The sequence below is a fragment of the Neodiprion fabricii genome, chromosome 1, assembly GCF_021155785.1.
Source record: "Neodiprion fabricii isolate iyNeoFabr1 chromosome 1, iyNeoFabr1.1, whole genome shotgun sequence".
In the NCBI taxonomy this organism is placed as follows: Eukaryota; Metazoa; Arthropoda; class Insecta; order Hymenoptera; family Diprionidae; genus Neodiprion; species Neodiprion fabricii.
In genome coordinates, this window is record NC_060239.1 from 751,513 (window position 1) to 772,041 (window position 20,529).

General features: G+C 43.8%; 2 protein-coding genes across 2 annotated transcripts; one reads left to right on the forward strand and one right to left on the reverse strand.

Moving 5' to 3' along the window:
• Positions 1-733: 733 nt before the first annotated feature.
• On the reverse strand, positions 734-16,698 carry LOC124180501. The gene is made up of 16 exons (XM_046566103.1): positions 16,577-16,698; positions 12,658-12,863; positions 12,321-12,562; positions 12,166-12,249; positions 11,957-12,082; positions 11,741-11,881; positions 11,543-11,666; positions 10,096-10,288; positions 9,780-10,023; positions 9,555-9,713; positions 9,149-9,478; positions 8,750-9,068; positions 8,460-8,679; positions 7,360-8,365; positions 7,021-7,243; positions 734-6,870 (listed from the first exon to the last, which is right to left on the reverse strand). Exons 2-16 carry the CDS (start codon positions 12,860-12,862, stop codon positions 1,259-1,261), a joined length of 9,228 nt encoding a protein of 3,075 aa, XP_046422059.1. The 5' UTR covers position 12,863; positions 16,577-16,698; the 3' UTR covers positions 734-1,258.
• A 2,448-nt stretch (positions 16,699-19,146) lies between these two features.
• On the forward strand, positions 19,147-20,279 carry LOC124178592 (zinc metalloproteinase nas-14-like). The gene is made up of 4 exons (XM_046562046.1): positions 19,147-19,344; positions 19,434-19,663; positions 19,729-19,889; positions 20,021-20,279. The coding sequence occupies exons 1-4, from the start codon at positions 19,180-19,182 to the stop codon at positions 20,275-20,277; spliced, it is 813 nt and encodes a 270-aa protein (XP_046418002.1). The 5' UTR covers positions 19,147-19,179; the 3' UTR covers positions 20,278-20,279.
• The last annotated feature ends 250 nt before the right edge of the window (positions 20,280-20,529 follow it).

Consider the following 20,529-nt stretch of genomic DNA (forward strand, 5'->3'; position numbering starts at 1 on the left):
GATGATATTTTTCTAACAGAGTTGCAGAACCGCGAGAAGCTTGCTTCGCGGTATACTGTCGGTGTAGGATGAAACTTTCGCTACTGTTTGATTAATCGTAAGCCGTTACATCACGAGCCTCTTGATCCAACGGGCATGATAGGTTTGACTCTTGCAAGGTCACAAAATATCGCCGCTTGAATTATCTTGCGCAAAGTTTCGACGTCAAAATGTGCAACGTACCTGCTTATCTTGCTAAACTGCAATACAAAAACAACAATCATAAACTGGTTACCGATAATCTTTCCAGTACGTCGGACAATGAGGCTTCTCGATTATTTCGAATATTATAATTACCACACTCGTCCAGGTGGATCATTTAAGTAATGCAAATCAAAAGATAACTCATCGAGGTTTGAATAATGTCGAACCAGTTTCTTCGACGCGAATGTTTCCAGCTACCGATATCTCATACTTACGCAATTGTCGATGCTGTTGCCAACTCGTGACGTGTCGAGTCGGGTAAGAACGGCCGCTGTATGTACGCTGCAGCCAAGCTGTGGTGGGTAAGGTCAGAGGCAGCGATATTTTTGTAACAGAAGAGCAGGATGTGGGCGCAAGTTATTCGACCGTCGCCGGTTTAACCGAGATAATAAATTGTTGCGAAATTGCGTAGAATTTTATTCACACGATTCGACGGGACGGGTGATATTTTGTTGAAGACAGTAGAATAAAACGTATAATTGTGATTTTATTCATTTTTATTTACAGGCATCATTAAATATTCGTTATACTAGAGAACGATTTGCTATACGTCATGTACAAAATTGGTCATTTAAATAACACTCATGCATATATGTACTTTCGATCAAGAAATTATCGGGCCGTTTTCACTTCTGCATGACGTCCTTTTTTGTACTTATAATTTACGTACGTACAATGTCCGAAAATCTGTGTATATATATATATATATATAGTCAATATCGACAGAACTGATTTTTTACTAGACGACAGGTATATTAGGGAATAAAAATATCTTATATACTATTCTTCCGACAGTGAGTTGTCATTGCTATTATATGATTATAAGAGTATTACGACAAACGAGATCCGTATAAAAATTCACTTTGAAAAATGTTCCCTTCTTCGAATCCTCGTCCAAATTTCACAGCACGGGTAGACCTTACTTCTGTTTCAAATCTTCCGTAAAATTTCCATTTCTATTACAATGAGACATCGTAACGACCACGCACTCGCTTGCAATATCCTTTCATTACATTCACGACGGCGGTGTAGTGCTGTCTGTTCTGAGCTGAGACGGCGCTGCCTCGCTATACGCGATATCGAAGACGCTCTTCTTCTCCAAGAGCTGTTGATGCCGAAGCTTCGTACCCCCCTGCAAAGAAACCGCGATTCCCGAATCGAGGTCGTCGTCGGGTCGCTTTGATTCCGGAGCCCCGTGAAGCGGCGAAATTTGCGGGGAGGGATGCGGAACCGGCGGTGGATGTAGGTAAAACGGGGGTTGTACTTTTTCGTACTTGTAGCTGGATTGCTGACGCGAAGGTCGATGGCTCGGAGACGTTCGCCGAGGCGGTTCGGTCGCGAATATTTCAACCGGGGGATCGTCGCTGTCGCCCCCCTCGGCTTTTCGGAGCCTTCGCCCCTCCTTAACCATCGCCCTGAGTTGCTCAGACTCCGCGTTCGCCAGAGGCTTGATCTTTCGCCGGCTCCTCGGCGTCGCACCTTCCGGTGTCTTGGCCTCCTGAGGTACGTCCTTGATCCTCGGGGCTTCCTTGACTGGCGCACGTTGCGGCTTCCGCTGCCAGCGAGGCCTCTGCTCTTCCTCGGCGGCCTCTTTCAGCTCCTTTCTTCTCCGTTCCATCTCCTCTCGCTTCTGCTTATACCTCGACATGTGACCCGTCTTCGTCTCTGCTGGCTTCGATTGGGCCGATTCCTCGGGCTCGGTTTCATCCGCGTTTCGTCTCACCTGATCACCTCCTGGTCTCTCCTGCGGCTTCGAGCGTTGGAACGTCGGGTCTTGACGAGGATCGCTTGGCTTTCCCCGCTGAGTACGAGGTCTCACCTGCAGTTGCGTGTCCCCTTCAAGCAAACTCCCACCTTTAGGCTCAGTCTTCGGTCTACCTACCTTCGAAGTCTCCTTAGTTTCGGCGGTCTTCTTTATCGGTTGAGAACCCTTCTCCGTTCTTTCCTTGACTGATTTTTTAGTCTCTACGCTCGACGGAGTTTGGCCTGCGTCTTTGGTCGACTTCCGCTTCGACGTCTCGGCTCGTTCGTTTTTTGGAGATGTTTTAGACGACGGTTGCTTTGAGCTTTGTTTTTCCATTTTCAAGGTACCGGAACTTGCGATAAGCTCTTCAAGTCCGCTGCGGATCGCCTGTTCTGCAATTAACCTTGGCGTTAATTCGTCGTCTTGAATCTCACTTGTGAAGGCACTAGGTTTTTCGTCCTTCGGCTGAATTTTAGATTCTTTTTTTTTTGCGTCCGGATGTTTGTCAGTTGATCGTGTCGCGTGTTCAGCCTGAGTAATATTATTTTCTTCGTCAAGCAGCTGCGCCGTTATTGCCGGAATTCCCACGCTCCCAGGTTCTTCTCCATTTCCGTCTCTACTTTTGGTTCGATGACGAGGAGTTTGATACGGTTCCGTAACCTCGGGAAAATCGCTAGATATTTCACCGATTTGTAATTGTTTGTACCAATCCCCGGGTTGCATCTTTGCTGCATCTAGAGGCTGTCCCTGCATTTTTCTAGGTTCAACATTGGCTTTTTGTCGCTTCTCGGTGGCAGTAGGCAAGTCAGAAATACTTAGCACCGGTACAGCTGCAGTTTTTTCAGTTGAAGGTTGATCAGACGCAATTTCTTTACCATGTATTTCTTGGTTGGAATCACATTCTTCTGGAGATGACGTACCCGATAGGACATAAAACGAAGGAGATTCTCTGGTCGGGATATCGATCGCGTTAGAAACTTGGGAAATCTTTTGCTCCGGTGACTTCGTATCATTATCTTTGGTATCAGATACTGTCGGCAAGCTGTGCTGATCTACTTCTATCTCTTTTTCCTTCTCCTTTATCGCGATCAATTCATTCCCACTTTTATCATTTGACTTATCTGTTGGCAAAAGTACTTTGACTGTTTTCGAACTTGCAACGTTTTCCACTAGGCCTGCAGTTGAGGTCTTATTTGTGATATCTGCAGACTCGAGCTTTTCGTGCTCATTTTTATCTCTATTTGCTAATCCACTCTTTTCTTCCATTTGAGGTGGATCAATTTCTGGTCGAGTGATATCCGGACGCTTTGTTTCACTGCGTGTGATGTCAGGTGGCGAGATGTTCGTGTTACTTGACGAAGAAGTTTCGTTTAGCGCTTTTTCAGAATTTTCATGAGTCGTTTTATTTACATCTTCAATATTTTTTATTTGACTGGAGCTTGGAGTAACGGCAAGTGTGGTGGAATCTACTAAATTAGATTTTGCATCGCCATTTTTCTCCTGGATTTGAGGTGCTGATGATTTAGAGGCCTCACTTGGCCTAATTTCTCCTTTGCCTTTTGTCTCCTCAGCTGAATTTGCATGGCCTGGCGTATCCTGCTGGGTCCTTGCCTCCTGGGACAGCTCGACTACAAGAGCATCATTATTATCTGGGTTCAGACTTTTCCCTGAGCTCGACACCGAGTTGTCTTCTGTTTTCATAAAACTCTGTCTTAAATCACGTGCGGTGTGCACAGCTTCGGACTCCAAAAACATTTTTATCATTTCCTGTGTAACTGATTTCGGTTTCTCGTTAGAGAGAGTGTTGATATCAGCTTCTGCAGCTTCAGAGTCTGATTTTGGTAAAACATGTGTAGTCATTTTCTCAGAATCTTCATTAGTCATGAGTGAATCTTTGATACTTGTATCGGATTGTTTTTCTACTGGTGCAATAGTTACGGTCGATTCTAATATATCAGGTCTCTCGTTGTCAGGTTTCACTGAAGTCTTGTGAGCAACTTCTTGAGGTTTCGTAGTACTTGGCTCGAACTCTTTTCCTGTGGGTGACAAAATTTTGTCAATTTTTGAATTATTTGCAACGATAATCGGCACAGCTTCTCCTAAATGATCTGAAATTTTTTCATCGCTTTCTGGTAATTTTCCACTGCTCGGCTCAAGCGGTTTTTCTATGATAGTATTTACTTCAGATTTTGAAACTTCAACCTCAGTTTCTTTGGATTTGTCTAAAATCTCGTCGATAGTCTTCGAACCTTCATCGGCCGAGGGTTCCGCTGGTTCTGTTTTGATTATCTTTTTATCGTCAGATTTTAATGCCTCGGAAATCAGTGTTGGCCTCAACTTTCCAGATTCACTTTGAGATCCTTCGCCCACCTTGCCTGCGTCGTAAGCGGTTAGTTCCAGTTGAGTCTCTATTGAAACTGCACCGAATTTTACAGTATCAGAATCCAATTTTGAGTTCAAGCTGTTTGGTTTGTTAGAATGTTCTTTACCAGTCATTTGATGTGGATCGGAAAGCTTCTCCGTTATTTGAACCGCGCCAGGCGTCAATTTTTTTCTTGTTTTCGGGGAACCGAGATCCTTTCCCACTTCTTGCCTCAGTTTTGACTCGGGCTGAGCTTGTTGAGCCTGCGAGTCTTCAACGATTTTATTTTTTTGGCCACGTTGTTTCATTTCTTTCACCTTAGAACTGATCAAGGTTTTTTTTTCGCCCGCTATAGTATCTTGTTCAGTCGTTGCAGTGCTTGAAGAAGAATCGGATTGTTGATGTCGCGGAGGTAATTGACCTAGGTCAGTTTCTGAACTTCGTGATGTTGGTTCATCAGACAGCACATTCATCCCTTTAGCTTTTGTTGAACCATGCTTCGATTTTTTAGTCTTTAAACTCGCGTGCCGCGATCTATCAGCAGGTTCCTCAACTTCAGAACTCTCTGTACTCATTTTCTTCGCCTTTAGTTGCCTTAGCAATGTTCGCTTCTTGGCGATAGGGACGACCTCTGGTTCGCGTGTTTTATTCTTCCTGATAGACTTTTCAGACGTTGTTTTGATCATTACTGGCTTTGGACCCGACTTGCTTAGAGATTTTTTTTTATCCACATTTTCTTTCTTATTTTTTTCCAATCCACCGCTACTGCTCTGCGACTCCGTGGATTTACTTTTAGATATGCTTTTGGTACTTGACGTCGTATCGCTTTCTTTTTTGTCACTCTTCTTCGAACTGACAGACTTTATCTCAGTCTTTAGTAACTTGATCTTGGACTTAGTAGGACTGGGTTGCTTTTTGGTCTTGCTTATTTCCAGCTTATGTGCCTTTGACGTGTCTTCGACAGCTGCATTTGCATGCGAACGTTCGTGATACTTGTTCTTGCCGGCATCTGGTGACGATTGCGTTGGAATTTCGCTAAATTCTTCTCCATTTACATCAGCACGGTCTTCGCTTTTATAATCTACGTTTTTAATTTCTTGTGATTCTGTATTTTCAACTAGTCTTTCTTCCAGTGACGGCGTGCTGGTATGTTCGTCAAGAGAATCCGATATCTCCCGAAGTACTTCTGGCTCCAGGACTGCTCTTCTGCCTTCTCGTGTATCTTTAGCCTTGCGGCGCAACAAATTTGTCCTTGTATCAGAACTGGATCGAGCTTCTTCCTGGATCGGTGACCTCATTAAGAGGCTTCGTGATCTCCTAAGTTCGCTGCCAAAGCGCTTCTTGGACTTTGATTTTCTCCGTGACTGAACATCGTCGTCGGACTCATCGTTATCACTTCTACTTCGAACCTGAGTAAATAGATCGGTCTGCGTCGCTGCCGTACGGTCAGTCTGAGTCGCAATTGCGACTTGACCCGGCAGACTCTGAGTCTCTAAATAATTACTTGCGTCTAGCCCCGAAACTCTGAGGCTTCTTGCATCTCTGTCCATCACCAGCTGCGTCAGTAATGCATTCTGTTTAGCCAACTCGGCATGTTGGGAAGCGTAGGTTGGAATATTCAGGAAGGATCCATGCTGCTCAGCGTTTTCAGTAGCTTTGGCAACTGCGGTTTCAACGAGCATCGCTGCAGCTGCCTTTCTCTGTTGTTGTAGCTCTGCCTCTTTAGTTTCTATCTGCTGCTTTTGCACCTTCAATTCTTCTTCAGCTTCAAGATCACCGTGATCGAGTATTAGACATTGAACACTTGGTGATTTTTCTCCCATATACTGCCTTCGATCGCGTTCCAAATTGTTGGGTACCAAAAGAACTTCGTGTTTTTGGAGAAACTGCCCGCTACCCTTTTGACTGGACTCTAAACCTTCTACAGAGATCTCTTGCACACTTCCATTAATATCCTGATGTTGTCGTATCCTCTGATCTTCCATGAACCGACGGAGGAGAATGTCTTTACCGTCACTTCGATAGCCAAGTACCTGTTGATCTAGAACCAGAGTAATCGGCCGTTGAGCTTGCGGTGATACGTCGTTATCCTTTTCGTGACCTCTGGTTATTAGACGAAGGACCTCCGCGTTACCATCTCTATAAAATTGCTGTTCGCGAGGAAGTTGCAATGTCTCATCCGCCGGGTGGTAACTGCGGCGTAGAACGTCTGAACCTCGCTCCATTTCGTGTCTTCGCAGCGAATCTAGGTCCCCTATATCATACGTTTGCCCTGCCTCTACGTCTTCGACATAAAGACGCTCGTCTTGACGCTTTCGGGTCATATCTTGAACCCTCCAGGATGGAGGACCGTCTCTCAGCCGGAGGGAAGGTGCCTTTGATACACCCTGTAGTGTCCTCGCCTCGGCCACGTCTCCCGGCAGTGAGGCGATTCCCCGGTTCTTCATGTTGCGCCGGTTGAATTGCCAGTTATGCCGCATTGGGTCGGCGCTCCAGGCCTGCTTTTTTTCAGACCATTCAGCTGGAAATGTGCAAAAACAGATATTAGTTAATCTTTAATTCAACGTGGGAACAATGGCTCGTTATTGCGATCAGCGATTCAGCGGTGTTCGTGGTTCACTAAAAAATGGCTCATGCTTGCTTCGAAATTTTATTTTGACTCTAGAATTACCTTTAACGACGTTATCCTGCTTCCTACGAAGGTGGCGCTTCGGTCTTCCTTCAACGTAATTCACAGTCTCTAACGAATGCACCCGTCTCTTTCTTGGTGCCATGTAAAATGGACATCCTGGGCATATGCAGCAAAGAATCAGACCCAACAACGCTAGCAACATGAGCAGCCCCAAAAGAATTAGAAGCCAAAGCAGTAGTTTATTTTCTGCTTTATATACAATCTAAAATATCGATAATCGTACTTCATTATCTGGGCGGAAAAAATTCTTGCAAGCATGTAAATAATTGTCATTACTAGGAATCTACTATCTAGGACTGCAGTGTCTCACATACTCACATACTCATTCTCTGAAGCCAATGTCGTTTTATTAACTATGTTGATATTCGATTTTCCACCCGAACTTTCATACGTTCCTAATGAAGTTTTTCCAATTGTACCTTCTCCAGTATTACCAGCGTTACTTCCACCGATGCCATCCATAGTATTTTCACCCCTTTTGCCGCTACCAGTACTACTTCCACCCACACCGCCAAGAGTATTATCACCTCCTTTGCCGCTACCAGTGCTGCCTCCGCCCATTCCAACAACAGGATTTTCACCCCCTTTGCCGCTGCCAGCGCTACCTCCACCCGTTCCAACAACAGTACTTTCACCCCCCTTGCCGCTACCAGTGCTACCCCCACCCACGCCAATAACAGTATTTTCACCCCCTTTGCCGTCACCAGTGCTACCTCCACCCGTTCCAACAACAGTATTTTCACCCCCTTTGCCGCTACCAGTGCTACCTCCACCTATGCCAACAACAGTATTTTCACCCCCTTTGCCGTCACCAGTGCTACCTCCACCCGTTCCAACAACAGTATTTTCACCCCCTTTGCCGCTACCAGTGCTACCTCCACCTATGCCAACAACAGTATTTTCACCCCCTTTGCCGTTAACAGTGCTACCTCCACCCGTTCCAACAACAGTATTTTCACCCCCTTTTCCGCTATTAGTGCTACCTTCACCGATGCCACCAATAGTGTTTTCACTCCCCCTGCCACTGCCATTGCTAGCGGCATTTCCCTGAACTGTACCACCATTAATTCCATTATTTCTGTTGGGCGCACCGCTAACTGTTCCTCCAATGTTTCCAGTTGAGTTTCGAATGGAGTTCCCAATCGGGTTTGTAACGGAACTCCCAACAACAGGGGGAGTAAAATCTATCTTGGACGAATCCGTCTTCGAGTCGATAACAGGTACAATATTCATGCCGTTGGCAACCAAGCTTTTGTGAATTTTTTCTATATCCACGAGAAATGTACCGGACATAGTTGGCTCGACCCGCGCCACAACTATACTCCTGGAAAAGAAAATTGTTTGCTAAACAATATTCCACAGTAAACTTAACTCCTGTGCTTGACGTGTATTTTGGATTCCATTTCAAGAATACTGACATCTTCTCTTCTTGAGCTATTCCGTTATTCGGCCGTCCGGGCTGATCGTAAGGCCGTATATCTTGGATGGTTACGCGTCCGCCGGTGATGGCTGTTAAAATTTCCGCCGTGTGCATTGGGTCGAGATCCTTCGCTGGAACCACCAACATGAGCGTGAGCGCGCCCATCGGCGCTGCATTGATAATATACACCTTTGCCGTACTCGAGAGGTGCGGAACCCCTAAAATCAATCGCAGTTGTCAGGTCTTATCTATTTTAAAGATGAATCGCCTGAGCCTGCAGAAACCCACCCAAGTCGTAGGCTCTAACAGTTAAAGTGTACACCACATCTTCAGCCGCTCGTTTTTTACGGTTTTTCCATATCCTCAACGGTTTCTCTGTAGAACCGCCAATTTTTTGGAACATATTCAACGTCTGCAGCAGATTGCTTTTGAATTTCGTTGCAAAGGTAACGTAATCATTGTTCCGCCTTCGCCTTGATTTGGTCAGCGGTTCTCGGAGTGTTAATTCGCCGGTTACTTCGTTCAGACGAAATTTGTTTCCGTAATTTCCATGCATCAGCTCGTACCGAACCTCGTTGTTCGGAGGCTCAGCGTCAGCGTCGACTGCCTAAAAACGATAAAATCATTTTTAAAATATTGTATGACCATGACAATCTCAAATGAACCAGGAACCCTGTTAAAAATCACCCTGATGAATGCTGGGCTGGTGAAATTGGTCTGATCCGAGTTCAGGATGAACTCATAGATTGGTTTATCGAATATCGGAGCGTTGTCGTTAACGTCGAGTAGGTTGACAATCAATGGCACAGCGCTTGAAAGACCCCTACCATTCTCGTCACGAGCTTCTACAAATAACCGCAAACTCGCCGTCACCTCGCGATCCAGTCCCGGTGAACCATCGGCCACGACAATCAACCCGGTCTCCGAGTCCATAGTCAAGGTCTCATTACCAGGTCCAATAATCCCAGTGTACCGCACGCTACCCGACAGTCCAGTGTCTTTGTCAGTAGCGTGCACCTGCGATCAGGCTAGAAATTAATCGGCGCACAAGTATTGCGGAGAATTTTCTTTCGTCAAGCAGTCGGCTCTATACCTGGACAACTCTCATCTTCGGTGAGACGTTCTCAATCAACGTGACCTCGTATATGTCTTTTTCGAACTCTGGTGGGTTGTCGTTAACATCCCTCAGGAACACGATGACCGGTACCGACGTCGAGAGGTTTGTCGCAGGTCCAACTTCCTGAGCGATTATCTGTAAGGTTATTCGAAACGTTAGTGTCGACCTCGGTGGTGCTGTCGGGCTCTCTTCCGTACTCACCATGAATTCGAGCGTCTTTCGGGCTTCAAAGTCTATCAGAGCATTGTCGCGCACTGTCACCACGAAATCGGCCACTCTTTCGGCCACCGTCGGCGTTACTTCAAAAGTCCCGTTGTTCTTTCCAAGCTTCAAGGCGAATACGCCCGTTTTCCCGATGTCCTCGTCTCGCACGGTAGTCAAGTAAGGTTTGTCGAACATCACGGTTGTACCAGGCGGAGCATTCTCGTCCATCCACGCCATGTAGCTGACAATTCGACGAATTTAAATCTCCGTTACATATTATATCATGGTTCATGGCTCACTGTTATTATCTCACCTGTCACTCTCGAAGTAGGGAGGGCTATTCCCCGGCTCTCCAAGGAGCAGACCAAGTTCTACTACAGTCGCTTGCGCCGGGGGTTCGTCTCTTAAACGACGCACCTCCTCAGCTACCACCGTCAGTAAAATTGGCGCCCCTACGTGCGTAATTTGAGTAAGCTCATCCAAGGGTCGGGCCAACGTGATTTCTCCTGTAAAGCATTACGTGTGATACGGTTGGATAATCTTCGTTACTAGGCAGAGACTTCAGCTGGGCAATAATTGCTCGTCGTACATGATTACGATCCAGCTAATTTTACGAGCCTTCTGTTCCGAGCAGTGAAAACTTGACACGATTCTTAACGAACTCGCAGTTTTTATTACAGGAGCTTGAACCCTTGAAGCTGCTTTACACTCTCCCAGCCGTGCCTCATTATCATACGCGTACAGAATATATTATTATGAAGCTGCGGTCTGTTTTATATTCCACTGTATAATAGCCAGTGAGCCGCAAGCCCGCGTAGCCGGTCGCGTGCGTATTTGCCGTCTCGATAACATCGCGAAACTTAGGACGAAGCCAAGACTGACCTCATACTTCGGTCAATAACGTTGCGACTCCTTCCTCGAACTCATTTGCCTAACCCCTACAGCTAGAATCAGGTTTTCTTCTGAAACTCGTGATTTTTAAGCTATCGGCTGGATTTTTGATAGTAATAGAACGGTATAACTAATTCGCACCCGGATTGGTTTTAGTTTCCGCAGAGAAAGCTTTTTTCTCTGGGCTCGTTTGACGTCAATGTCGAGGGGTGATACAAACTTGGCAGCGAATTAAGCTCAGCGTGAGTTGAGCGCCAGAAAAGTAAATCTCTTTTTTCGATCAAGGGGTAATTTATTTTCGACGTAATCTCTACGACGAAAGCGACACGCAATGCGTAAGGAAAGCTAAGGTCGTTGAAACATGCGACTAAATCTGGCGTGAATTTTTTTAGCGAGAAACTGTATAACGGCTAAAACCATTCGTGATTAGCCTATAGAATCAAGATGTCTGTGTACAGCTATTACATACTTATTTTGTTAGCGATGGTGGATAAGCTTTAATTTATTCAAGTTTGTACGTGTAGAGGTAAAATCTAGATCACGTGATATAGGCATGTAATCTCCTTCCTGAAGCTGTACACGTTATTCTTTATAGGAAATTCTTATCGATCTCTTGCCTCGCCGGCAATGAACGAATATTCAACCGGGAACATCGAGCTACGGAAATATAATAAATTCTAAATCACCCTGCAAACACTTTAAACTGAGTTTTTCAATCAAAACCGTTTTCTATTTGAGATCGAAGGGTAAATTTGCCTTGTGAAGTCCAGGTCCGGCAACTCATTGTCACTAGTCTTCCAAAGTGTTTACTCGCTGTCAGTTTAAATATCGAAAGGGTAAATGAATTAAAAAACCGGGAATAAACTCACCAGTCCATTCGGAAATGTTAAAGAACGGTGTTAAGGGGTTTTCGTCCGAGACCAAACCATACGTGACCTCACGAGGCGTACCCTTGTCACCATCCTCGGCATGGACCCGCAAAATGACATCCCCCTTCAGAAAGTAAATCTTAATAATTAATTCGTCCCTCGATATCACAGCCGACTTAAATTATGTATTCTACTAACAGGCTTCACGGAATTGTTCACCCTGGTCAAGGGGGGAGCGATTGTGAAGACAGGAGGTACGTCCTGGACATCCTGAACAATCACAACCACGTGGACACCTGCGATATTTCTCGTGTCTTTTCCAGGCTCTGTGTAAGGATCCTAGACAGCAAATGATCTTCACTATCGTAGACAAATCTAAACATAGGTCAAGAAAAAATAGAAGACGCTACTCACCGTCGCGTACATGGTCAGTGTGTACATTGACTGGGTTTCAAAGTCGAGTTCTCCTATTAACGTTATAACCCCTCGAGTCTGAGTCGGCGTTTGTCGTTGCCGTATGGTGAAAAGTTCCTTGGGTTGCTGAATAGGTGAATTCGTTATGAACCCATTGTTAAGCCTATTATCATCGATCATTTCTCAGCAATACCAACAACAATACTAACCCACAACTCGATGTACACCGGTTTTCCCTGCCACGGGTTCGCACGCACGAGTAGATAATCCAACTCCTTGCCGGGCTTGGTGTCCTGACGATAAAAAATCAGTGACAGGTTTTAAGGTGTTATCACGTCGATGTTATAACGTCGGATGAGCTCACCTCAGGGACCATTATAATGGATGGCACATGTGGAAAGATCATGTCTCGGGGTGTCGACGCATTGGTGACAGAGATCGTGGCCTGCATCGAGTTCGAATCACCCTTCGAGTCCTTAACCCGAACCGCAAAATCATGGAGACGTCCAGGGACGAGCCGTCGTGTCAGGATCACATTGGCCTGGCACACTTTGTTGTACAGAGTACAAGGCAGGTTGTCGATCCGAACGATTGGCTGGACTACGGCTAGAGTAGGTATCGTATGATTCGATTACTAGATTTCCTCATTGACGATCATCCAATAATGGCAATCAATTGACATAATGCAGACTCGCACTGACCCGTTATGTCGAATACCAGTGGAAAATCTGCATCCTGATCAGTTGCCCGAAGTCTGAATATCACGGAGTCGACTTCTGCGTCGGCCGGGACGAGCACCAGACCCATATTAGTGGAAGTATCAAATTGCGGACGCGAGCCCGCTGCCAATCCCCAAATGCATCCGAAATAAATCCATGCGTTTAGCCATCTTCTTGCCAAAGGCATCCTGGAAACAACCGTGAGCTGTAATTCTCTGAACTTGTTTCAAAATATCAAGTCCTCGATAGTTCTCTTGTACGAGTATTACTTCGATTTCAAGTACGGTTAAGTCCTGCAAAAATAATCAGATTCTTTTTCCTGGTACGCGGCATCGCGTGACGAGAAGGCAACAATGCTTGAATTTGACGAGTGGTTGAGTTGACCTCAGCAGATCAATTCTCATGCCTAATTAACGGTCCTCTTTTATTTCTCCGAATCTTTATACGACGTAAGCACCGCTCCGCGGTTCTCGAGGTTACTGAACTTCCAGCTCACAGCTCTAGCCGCCTATCTTACGACCGTTTCCGGTTTCGGCTCGTGCGAATAATTTATTCGTTTCGGCTGCCCGCCTTGGGTGTTTGCGTGATATTCCGTTTCTCCCTTGCTGGTCATTTCGAGACGATTTTTCGGGTTACAGGTCATAGGTCACAGGTCAAATACTTGCTGAATTCGTACGTAATCCTCGTACACAATGGCAATTACACTCGGCGCTATATCTAATCGTTCTACGAATCCTACCTATACGTCTATTACCGGTGATGTTTTGATGGATTATTGAACTCTTGGAATTATTGATTAATCCAGTCTGCCTGGCAGAAATTATTGATGATACAATTCGCGACGCGTTCCAACCCGGATTAGCTCACCGTGGTCAAGCTGCTCGTGCTCGATTGATTAAAAACTGCAAACGCTTCACTGGCACGTTTCGGTTAATTTAAATGGATCCTAATGCCGTCGGATTTTCGGCATTTCAATATCTATTTTGGTGATCTAGATTAGTTGATCATGTCGCAGACTCGCAGGGCGTATGGGGTTCGTGAAATTTTATGCACGCAATTACGCTTACGTACCTACGTGTATACCTGTAATATCACCTAAATCTAATCAGAAAATACAAACATTGCTACGTAGGTCCGTCAATACACCGACTAAATAATGTCAAGGCTGTTGGACTGTCCGGTGGTAATCAATCCTTATTTTAGTGCTCCTCGCTCCGAAAAATATCGACCGTTGCCAAGCCAGCTGACGTCCATCTTATCATTTATACACCTATCGCTTGTATTAATTTATGAAGGACTGTGACTTCAGCCAGGGAATGAATTAGGGTATGTAGATTGATTACGACACTTTATTTTAGATTTTCTTTGTTTCCAAGGCAAAGTCAGAATGTAAATTAATGTATGATAATCACAGTAATTTGGGTAGGTGATTAGGCACTTTGTTTCCTCATCAGTAGCGAAAGAACGGAAATTTATTCATGAGTCATTCGATCTTATTCACCAGACCTGCGTCATTTAAATTTTTGCTACGTGTGCAGTTTACTGTGTTATCATAGCGAAACACGGTAACATTAACTTGTAGTTGTTGGCATGAGATTGAACCTCTTTAGTACGCAGCCTGAAGGCGATTCTACAACGTAACTAAATTTGTAACTAGACAAAATTCGTTCTTGAAAATTCATTGAGCGGTGGCAAAAGTTGTGTGAAATATAGCTTAACGATGTACTGGTTATTCATTCTCAACCAAAAGTGAGACTCGTCGACAATATTGAATACTTTATGATAAGATAAGAATCTTAAAGAAATCAACCACAATAAAGACGATAAGAAAATCAAGTTTGAATAATAATAATAATTTATTCAGAAAAATCAACGAATTTGATTTCACATGTAAAAAAACAGATTCCCTGAAAATTTGTTAAACAATGTTTTGTTTATCCAATTTTTCAAGTATTCTTCAAATTTAATTTTCTTATCGCCTTTACTGTGATCGATTTTTTTCCGATTTTCATCTTCTCACAAAGTAGTCAATACTATCGACGAGACTCACTTTTGGTTGAGAATGTATAAACAGTACATCAAACTTAAACAAAATCCTCATACCTCCACGTCCGTGACTTGAGGGCATAAAATGTTTATCGCAAAGAAGACAAGAATACTTTTTGGCTAGATTCAACGTTACTTCAGTATGAAATGACAATTTTCGATAATTCAGCCCACAGCCTTGAGTTGATGATTTTCTGTCTTAAAACCACTTATAATTGTGGGGGTCGTTTTGTAGTAAACTCGGTCAACCAAATCGAAGCATCGATTGGTCGGCCTTCACCTAGAGATCAAAAGCTACCTATACTCGTCTGCCTAGATCTAAGGTCTTCCCAGACCCACGACTGAGCCCATTGTGCCCAGGTGACTCGAAAGAATAAACGAAGAGGCCGAAAAGTTCTTGGTGCCGAAATATCCATCCAATATTCTAGGCGATGACGAGCCGGCACGACCTTATACGTACGTCATCGAACTTGACATAGGAGGTTTCACAGATACCAACATTTTACTCGAACACGCCGTGTAATTTATTCAGGACAAGGTAATTAACCTCGACTTTTGACATCTTTAGTAACAAGTCCAGTTCTGCTCGCTCAATAGATGTTTGGTAACCGCCATAGCATCAGAATTCTCTTCGCGATCGTATGTCGATCGACTAGATGACGAACAGAGAGTTTGCTGCTCGATTATTGTTCGTTCAAAAGTTGTGGCAAAGAATATAAAACGAGTAAAAATTGAATCCGTCACTAGAGGCAGAACTGCAGGAGTGACGGTGAGCCAGGGTAAGCAGTGCGTGACTGTTCGGGCGTTAGTTACGAGTTGTAAGTCAGCTAAGAAACAGGTCAAATGTTTAGCCCTATATTGATCAGTACACTTTAAACCATCTTATTTTAACGCCTCTGCTTTCCTACGTCAGCGTGATTATTTTCCTCGGATTCTCGTAGACGGATGCAATTCGTCGCCTCGCCTTTTGCCTACAGACTTCAATTACGAGCCTCGCAAATTTTCCAATTACTTAAATGGCTCTGGCTACTCAATTGAATTTCTTAGCAGGTAAAATCGATCGACGCAACAATCGTAACAATATAATCTTTCGTTATTTCTTCAATCATACGCCTCAGCCGAGTTTTAATAATGAAACGCAAATCCTTTGATTGACGTAAATACGACTACTTGCTTGCACGGTTGTTCATTTACGCGACCGCGAATCGCCAGCTAGACACTCTGAGCTGCGGTTGTTTAATCAGCGTGTTCAATCACCGGCTTAGTTGTGTACATATCTGTGAAACAGCGATCGATGAATCGCTTCCGAAAAATCAACAAGTCAAAAACCGAGTATTCATACGGTTGCCGAACGAAACAAGCATAGGTATAATTGAAAGTGAAAGAGCCGTCGGTAGTTCTGCAAGTTCTGCAACTAAAGTTTCAGTTGGGGAGCACGTATCAGACGACCGTAAACCAGAGGTAGAACTTTAGCAACAATTCCCTGAGAGTGCAGCTGATAAAGTTCACGTTTTACGAAGAAGCATTATTTTCACCGAGGGCGATATAGTGCGAAATGTGGGGCGATCGGATATCTAACCTACGGGGGATGGCGTGTCATCGTTATTTCGCTATGTTTTCTATCGCGCCGGGCAGCGTCGGCGGTTCGCTCGTCTATCGAATAATTCGCCTCATCCCTCGTCTGTTTTAGGAATTTTATATCGCCTCAGGTGTCTAACTAGCTTACGACCTTGGACACAATGTCCAAAGAAGTGGTCTACGAAAATGACAATAATAATAACAATAATAATCATGTTGCACATGGCATGAAAGTTGGTTAAAGTTGTGATTTGATATTCAAGTGATAATGTCCTACCTGACAAGTTACTTCACGTTATCAGCAGCGCGGTTGTAAACAGCATTCGAAATTTACTAGAAACAGCCTTACACGTAGACATTATCGAACATGGAAACTCAAACTTATTAAGAAGTCGAAAATTTAGAATCTCAATCCAGCTGGTACAAATCACTTTGCCAAAGTTTTTTTCAGTGTTAATTTTTTTTCGGTGTAATACATTTATAAAAAACAAAAGTAAGACAAAAGGCTAATTTTTCTTAACCATAAAATTTGTGCAATAGTATTATTATTAAAAAATCCTCTTATAAAAGTAGCCTATTGCAACTAGTATCACTTTTGTGTCACTTTGATTATCAGTTACGATGGCACGGGGTTCAGGCTCCTTTGGTTGAACCGGTGCTGATCTTGGTGCACGTCATGAGAGATTTTTTCTTCAATGTCCCGACAGGATAAAATTGCACACGCGTCTAATCACCGTCAGCCGTAGTCCAGGTCGGACATTTTCGTATTCAAACAGTCGCCTCGGTCGCCGTTCCGAGGCATGTGAAAGACCGCTAACCCTTGTCACCGGATTCAACCCCGCCGATACGTTCCCGCTAAACCCAACCCTCCATCCCTCTGACCGACGTCACACTACCCGACTGACCAATCGTACGTTACCCCCAGCAAACCGACGTATTGTATGTATCGAAGCGTGTTTCGCTTTATTTCTCTCACTCCGAAACTCGTAAGTCACGATGTATATCGGATAATAGCTCGCCGGTTTGCTCTACTTTCAATTACACACACTTTTTTAAAACTCAATTTATAAACTGTCAGAGGAAGCAAGTATTTCGTGAAACTTATGAATCGATCGTCCGATCGTTAGAATTTTCACATAAATACTGTAACCATTTCTACGCTAAACTTCGAGTATATTGCCATGAATCCTTTGGCTTCAAATATTAAAGTGCCAGGAGTTTCTTGGTTTTTAATAAAAAAATATGCTTATCAGAGCCTGACGTTTCTGACCCGTGAACCACGTTCGACTAAACTAGTGAACTTATTGCTTTCGCAGGTCGCCGAACACGTGGGAAGTTAGATATCGATATAATACAAACGCTTGCGTAGAGCGGTGAGTCAGAACGTGGGTCATTAGATAGAATGAAACTTGACGCTATATCCCGAATCGGTAGGGTTCCGACATTCTTTGTGTTGCACAGTCAATTTGTAAAACTTACCCCGTAGTATCCAATAACTCGCTGAAAAGAGAGTAGATATACCTGGCGAACTGTATAGTAGGATTGAGAAACGATAGCTCTACATTATCAAGATAAGAACATTTTACAGATTAACAATAAATTATTTTCTGGATACGCCAATGCGCAGAAAATAAGAATCAGAATGCAAGGCTCGATATCAAATCTTTTATTTAGTACTGCAATTTTAAGTACATGTTGTACAAAACTTCATATCCAATTGCACGTACTTCACAAAATACCAATGCTCGCTGTGTTTCTGTTCCGTTGCAAGCATATTCTTTCTGGCCGTAGGATAACTGACGCGAGATAAATTCAGAATAATGCTTTTGGGGGCGGCGAATATTTCGCAACTACGTAAGGCTGGCGTTAGGGGTGAGAACTTGGAAGGCTTATCTTCTTCCTGAACGTCAGCATTGCGTGGCACACTATGCTAATCCCTTTGTTCGACCACGTACCGCAATCCACTGAACACTCCAGTTACCTCCACCGCGATCTGGCTCAAGCCATTTTTACTTTTTATCGTCGTTTTACATCCAGAAACTTACTCGTTGGGTAGCTAGTCATCAGATCAATGGTTCAGAATTATTCACAGTGGCCAAACGGTGCATTTTCTGTAGTTCTTTAACTGTCAAAAAATCAGACTATATTTTGGCTGCGAGTTTACAAGTTTTCAAATGTCAACTAGTATAAGGAAGAAAGATCGATTCTACGAAAAAAGCTTTCGCTCCCTAAAAATCCCTACAAAAATAAAGTTAATTTGTATTGATTCTTGGTTAAATTTTGAACGGTTTTGAAAGACGCCTAGTAGTCACTTCGGAGACTGTATGTATCGGCGAAGGTTTTAGAAGGAAAATGAGTACAAAAACTTTTGAATCGCTGCGACGCTCTTTACGAACAGCAGATTAGCCCGAATCTTTTTGAATTGCCTCTAGGCCATTGGAAGGCGTATCTACGTGTTTTTTCTGCCTTGCTGGAAAACCGCAACACATTCATTCGCCGCTAATCGCCTTGGTCCACTTTTAAGGTATGATCTCAATTCCGAATTCATTAGCAATCGCTATGTTTGGACGTGCTATCGTATTACAATATTCATTACTAATGATTCTGCTATAGTCGACACATCGTAGGTGTGACATATCGTACCAGCTAACGCAAGTCACATGACTAATCGTAGCAGTTTGAATTCGTCGTTAGTTTTTCGTCAACGCGTTTGTAAATATCTACTCTAATTAGCTTATCGAATGCGGAAGGCAGGGAGGAAAAACGTGCTGTGAACGGAAAGTAGGCTCCCTTTTATATAAAGAGGTTGTCAGTTATTCTCTCCTTCTTTTCTCAATCCCTCGTCTTTCGGTCAACATCGTTATCCAAGCGGGCTAAGACATGAATTCCATTATTCTGCACTTCGTACCTCTGTGTATAATTGGCTTCGCTGGATGCCTACCCTTGGACTTGGATATGGATATGACGGCTGGACTTCGAACTAGTAACCACGTTGATGAAGGAATTCTTCTTGAAGGAGACATCATCTCGTTGAAAAGTATCCATGTAAGTATTGACCTATCTGCCACGTGAACACTCTCCAGTCACATATGCGTCTAAAAATGTATCCTGTTGCTGCGGACAACATGTTCCAGCCCAAGAATCTTGTTCGCAAACCGTCACAGCTCTGGCCGAACAAAGTATTCCCTTACACGTTCAGCAAGGATTTCGACGATCTGCAAAAGTTCAACGTCGAAACCGCTTTGCGAGATTTGGCGTTTCAAACGTGCGTCACATTTCGGGAGAGAACTAACGAGCCTACCTACGTTGTTTTCAAGAACTACGCGAAGATTTGCGCCTCAGCAGTCGGCTACGCAGACCTACAGTGAGTGATCATATTCGTCGTACCTCGAAATCAACGGAATGATTCGTGTTCCTTTATTTCATCAGAAATCTCGGAGGTGAAATGCCAATTTACGTGTCAGCTCCCGGATGTGTGATGAGAGGGCAGATTCAACACGAAGTGTTGCATTCGTTAGGCTTTTGGCACGAGCATGCTCGTCCTGATAGAAATGAATATGTCACCGTTCATTGGGAAAATATTCGTCCGGGTAAGGTTCCTTCGTCGGGAGTTGCGATAATGTTCCATTGCTCTGTAAGATCTTCCTCAATCACTCTCTAGTTAAGAAGGGCATAAGGAGAGACTCTTCAATACGTTTCTAGACAATCAATGTATTTTTAGGTTCGGAAAGTAACTTCGAACCAAGGACGTGGGAGGATACCGTCACTCTCGGAATGCCCTACGACCTTAATAGCGTCATGCACTATGGTAAGAAGGCCTTCAGCAAGAATGAAAGCCCGACGTTGACCCCAAAAAATCCTCCATTGAACGAGAATATGGGACAAAGATTTCGAGTCAGTAAACTCGATATTGCTAAACTTAATCGTCTTTACGAATGCGATAATCGGTATTACAAGGGATACGAGCTTGAAGCGTAGTTTATTTTTTATTACCATTATTTAAAGTACAAAATATTATCTACAACGTGGATGCGTATAAGCTATTCGTTATTCTAATCGTAAAGTCGATGTCATATTACAGAAGTCTTTTTTTCTTTTGCTGTTTTCTTTACGGAATTCATACAAAAAGAATTTACCTGGCTTTTACTTATACTTGGTTTACATTTAAAAAAATAACAAACGGGATTTCTCTTTGGCGCTACTGTAACAACTATAAAAAAGAAAGAGAAA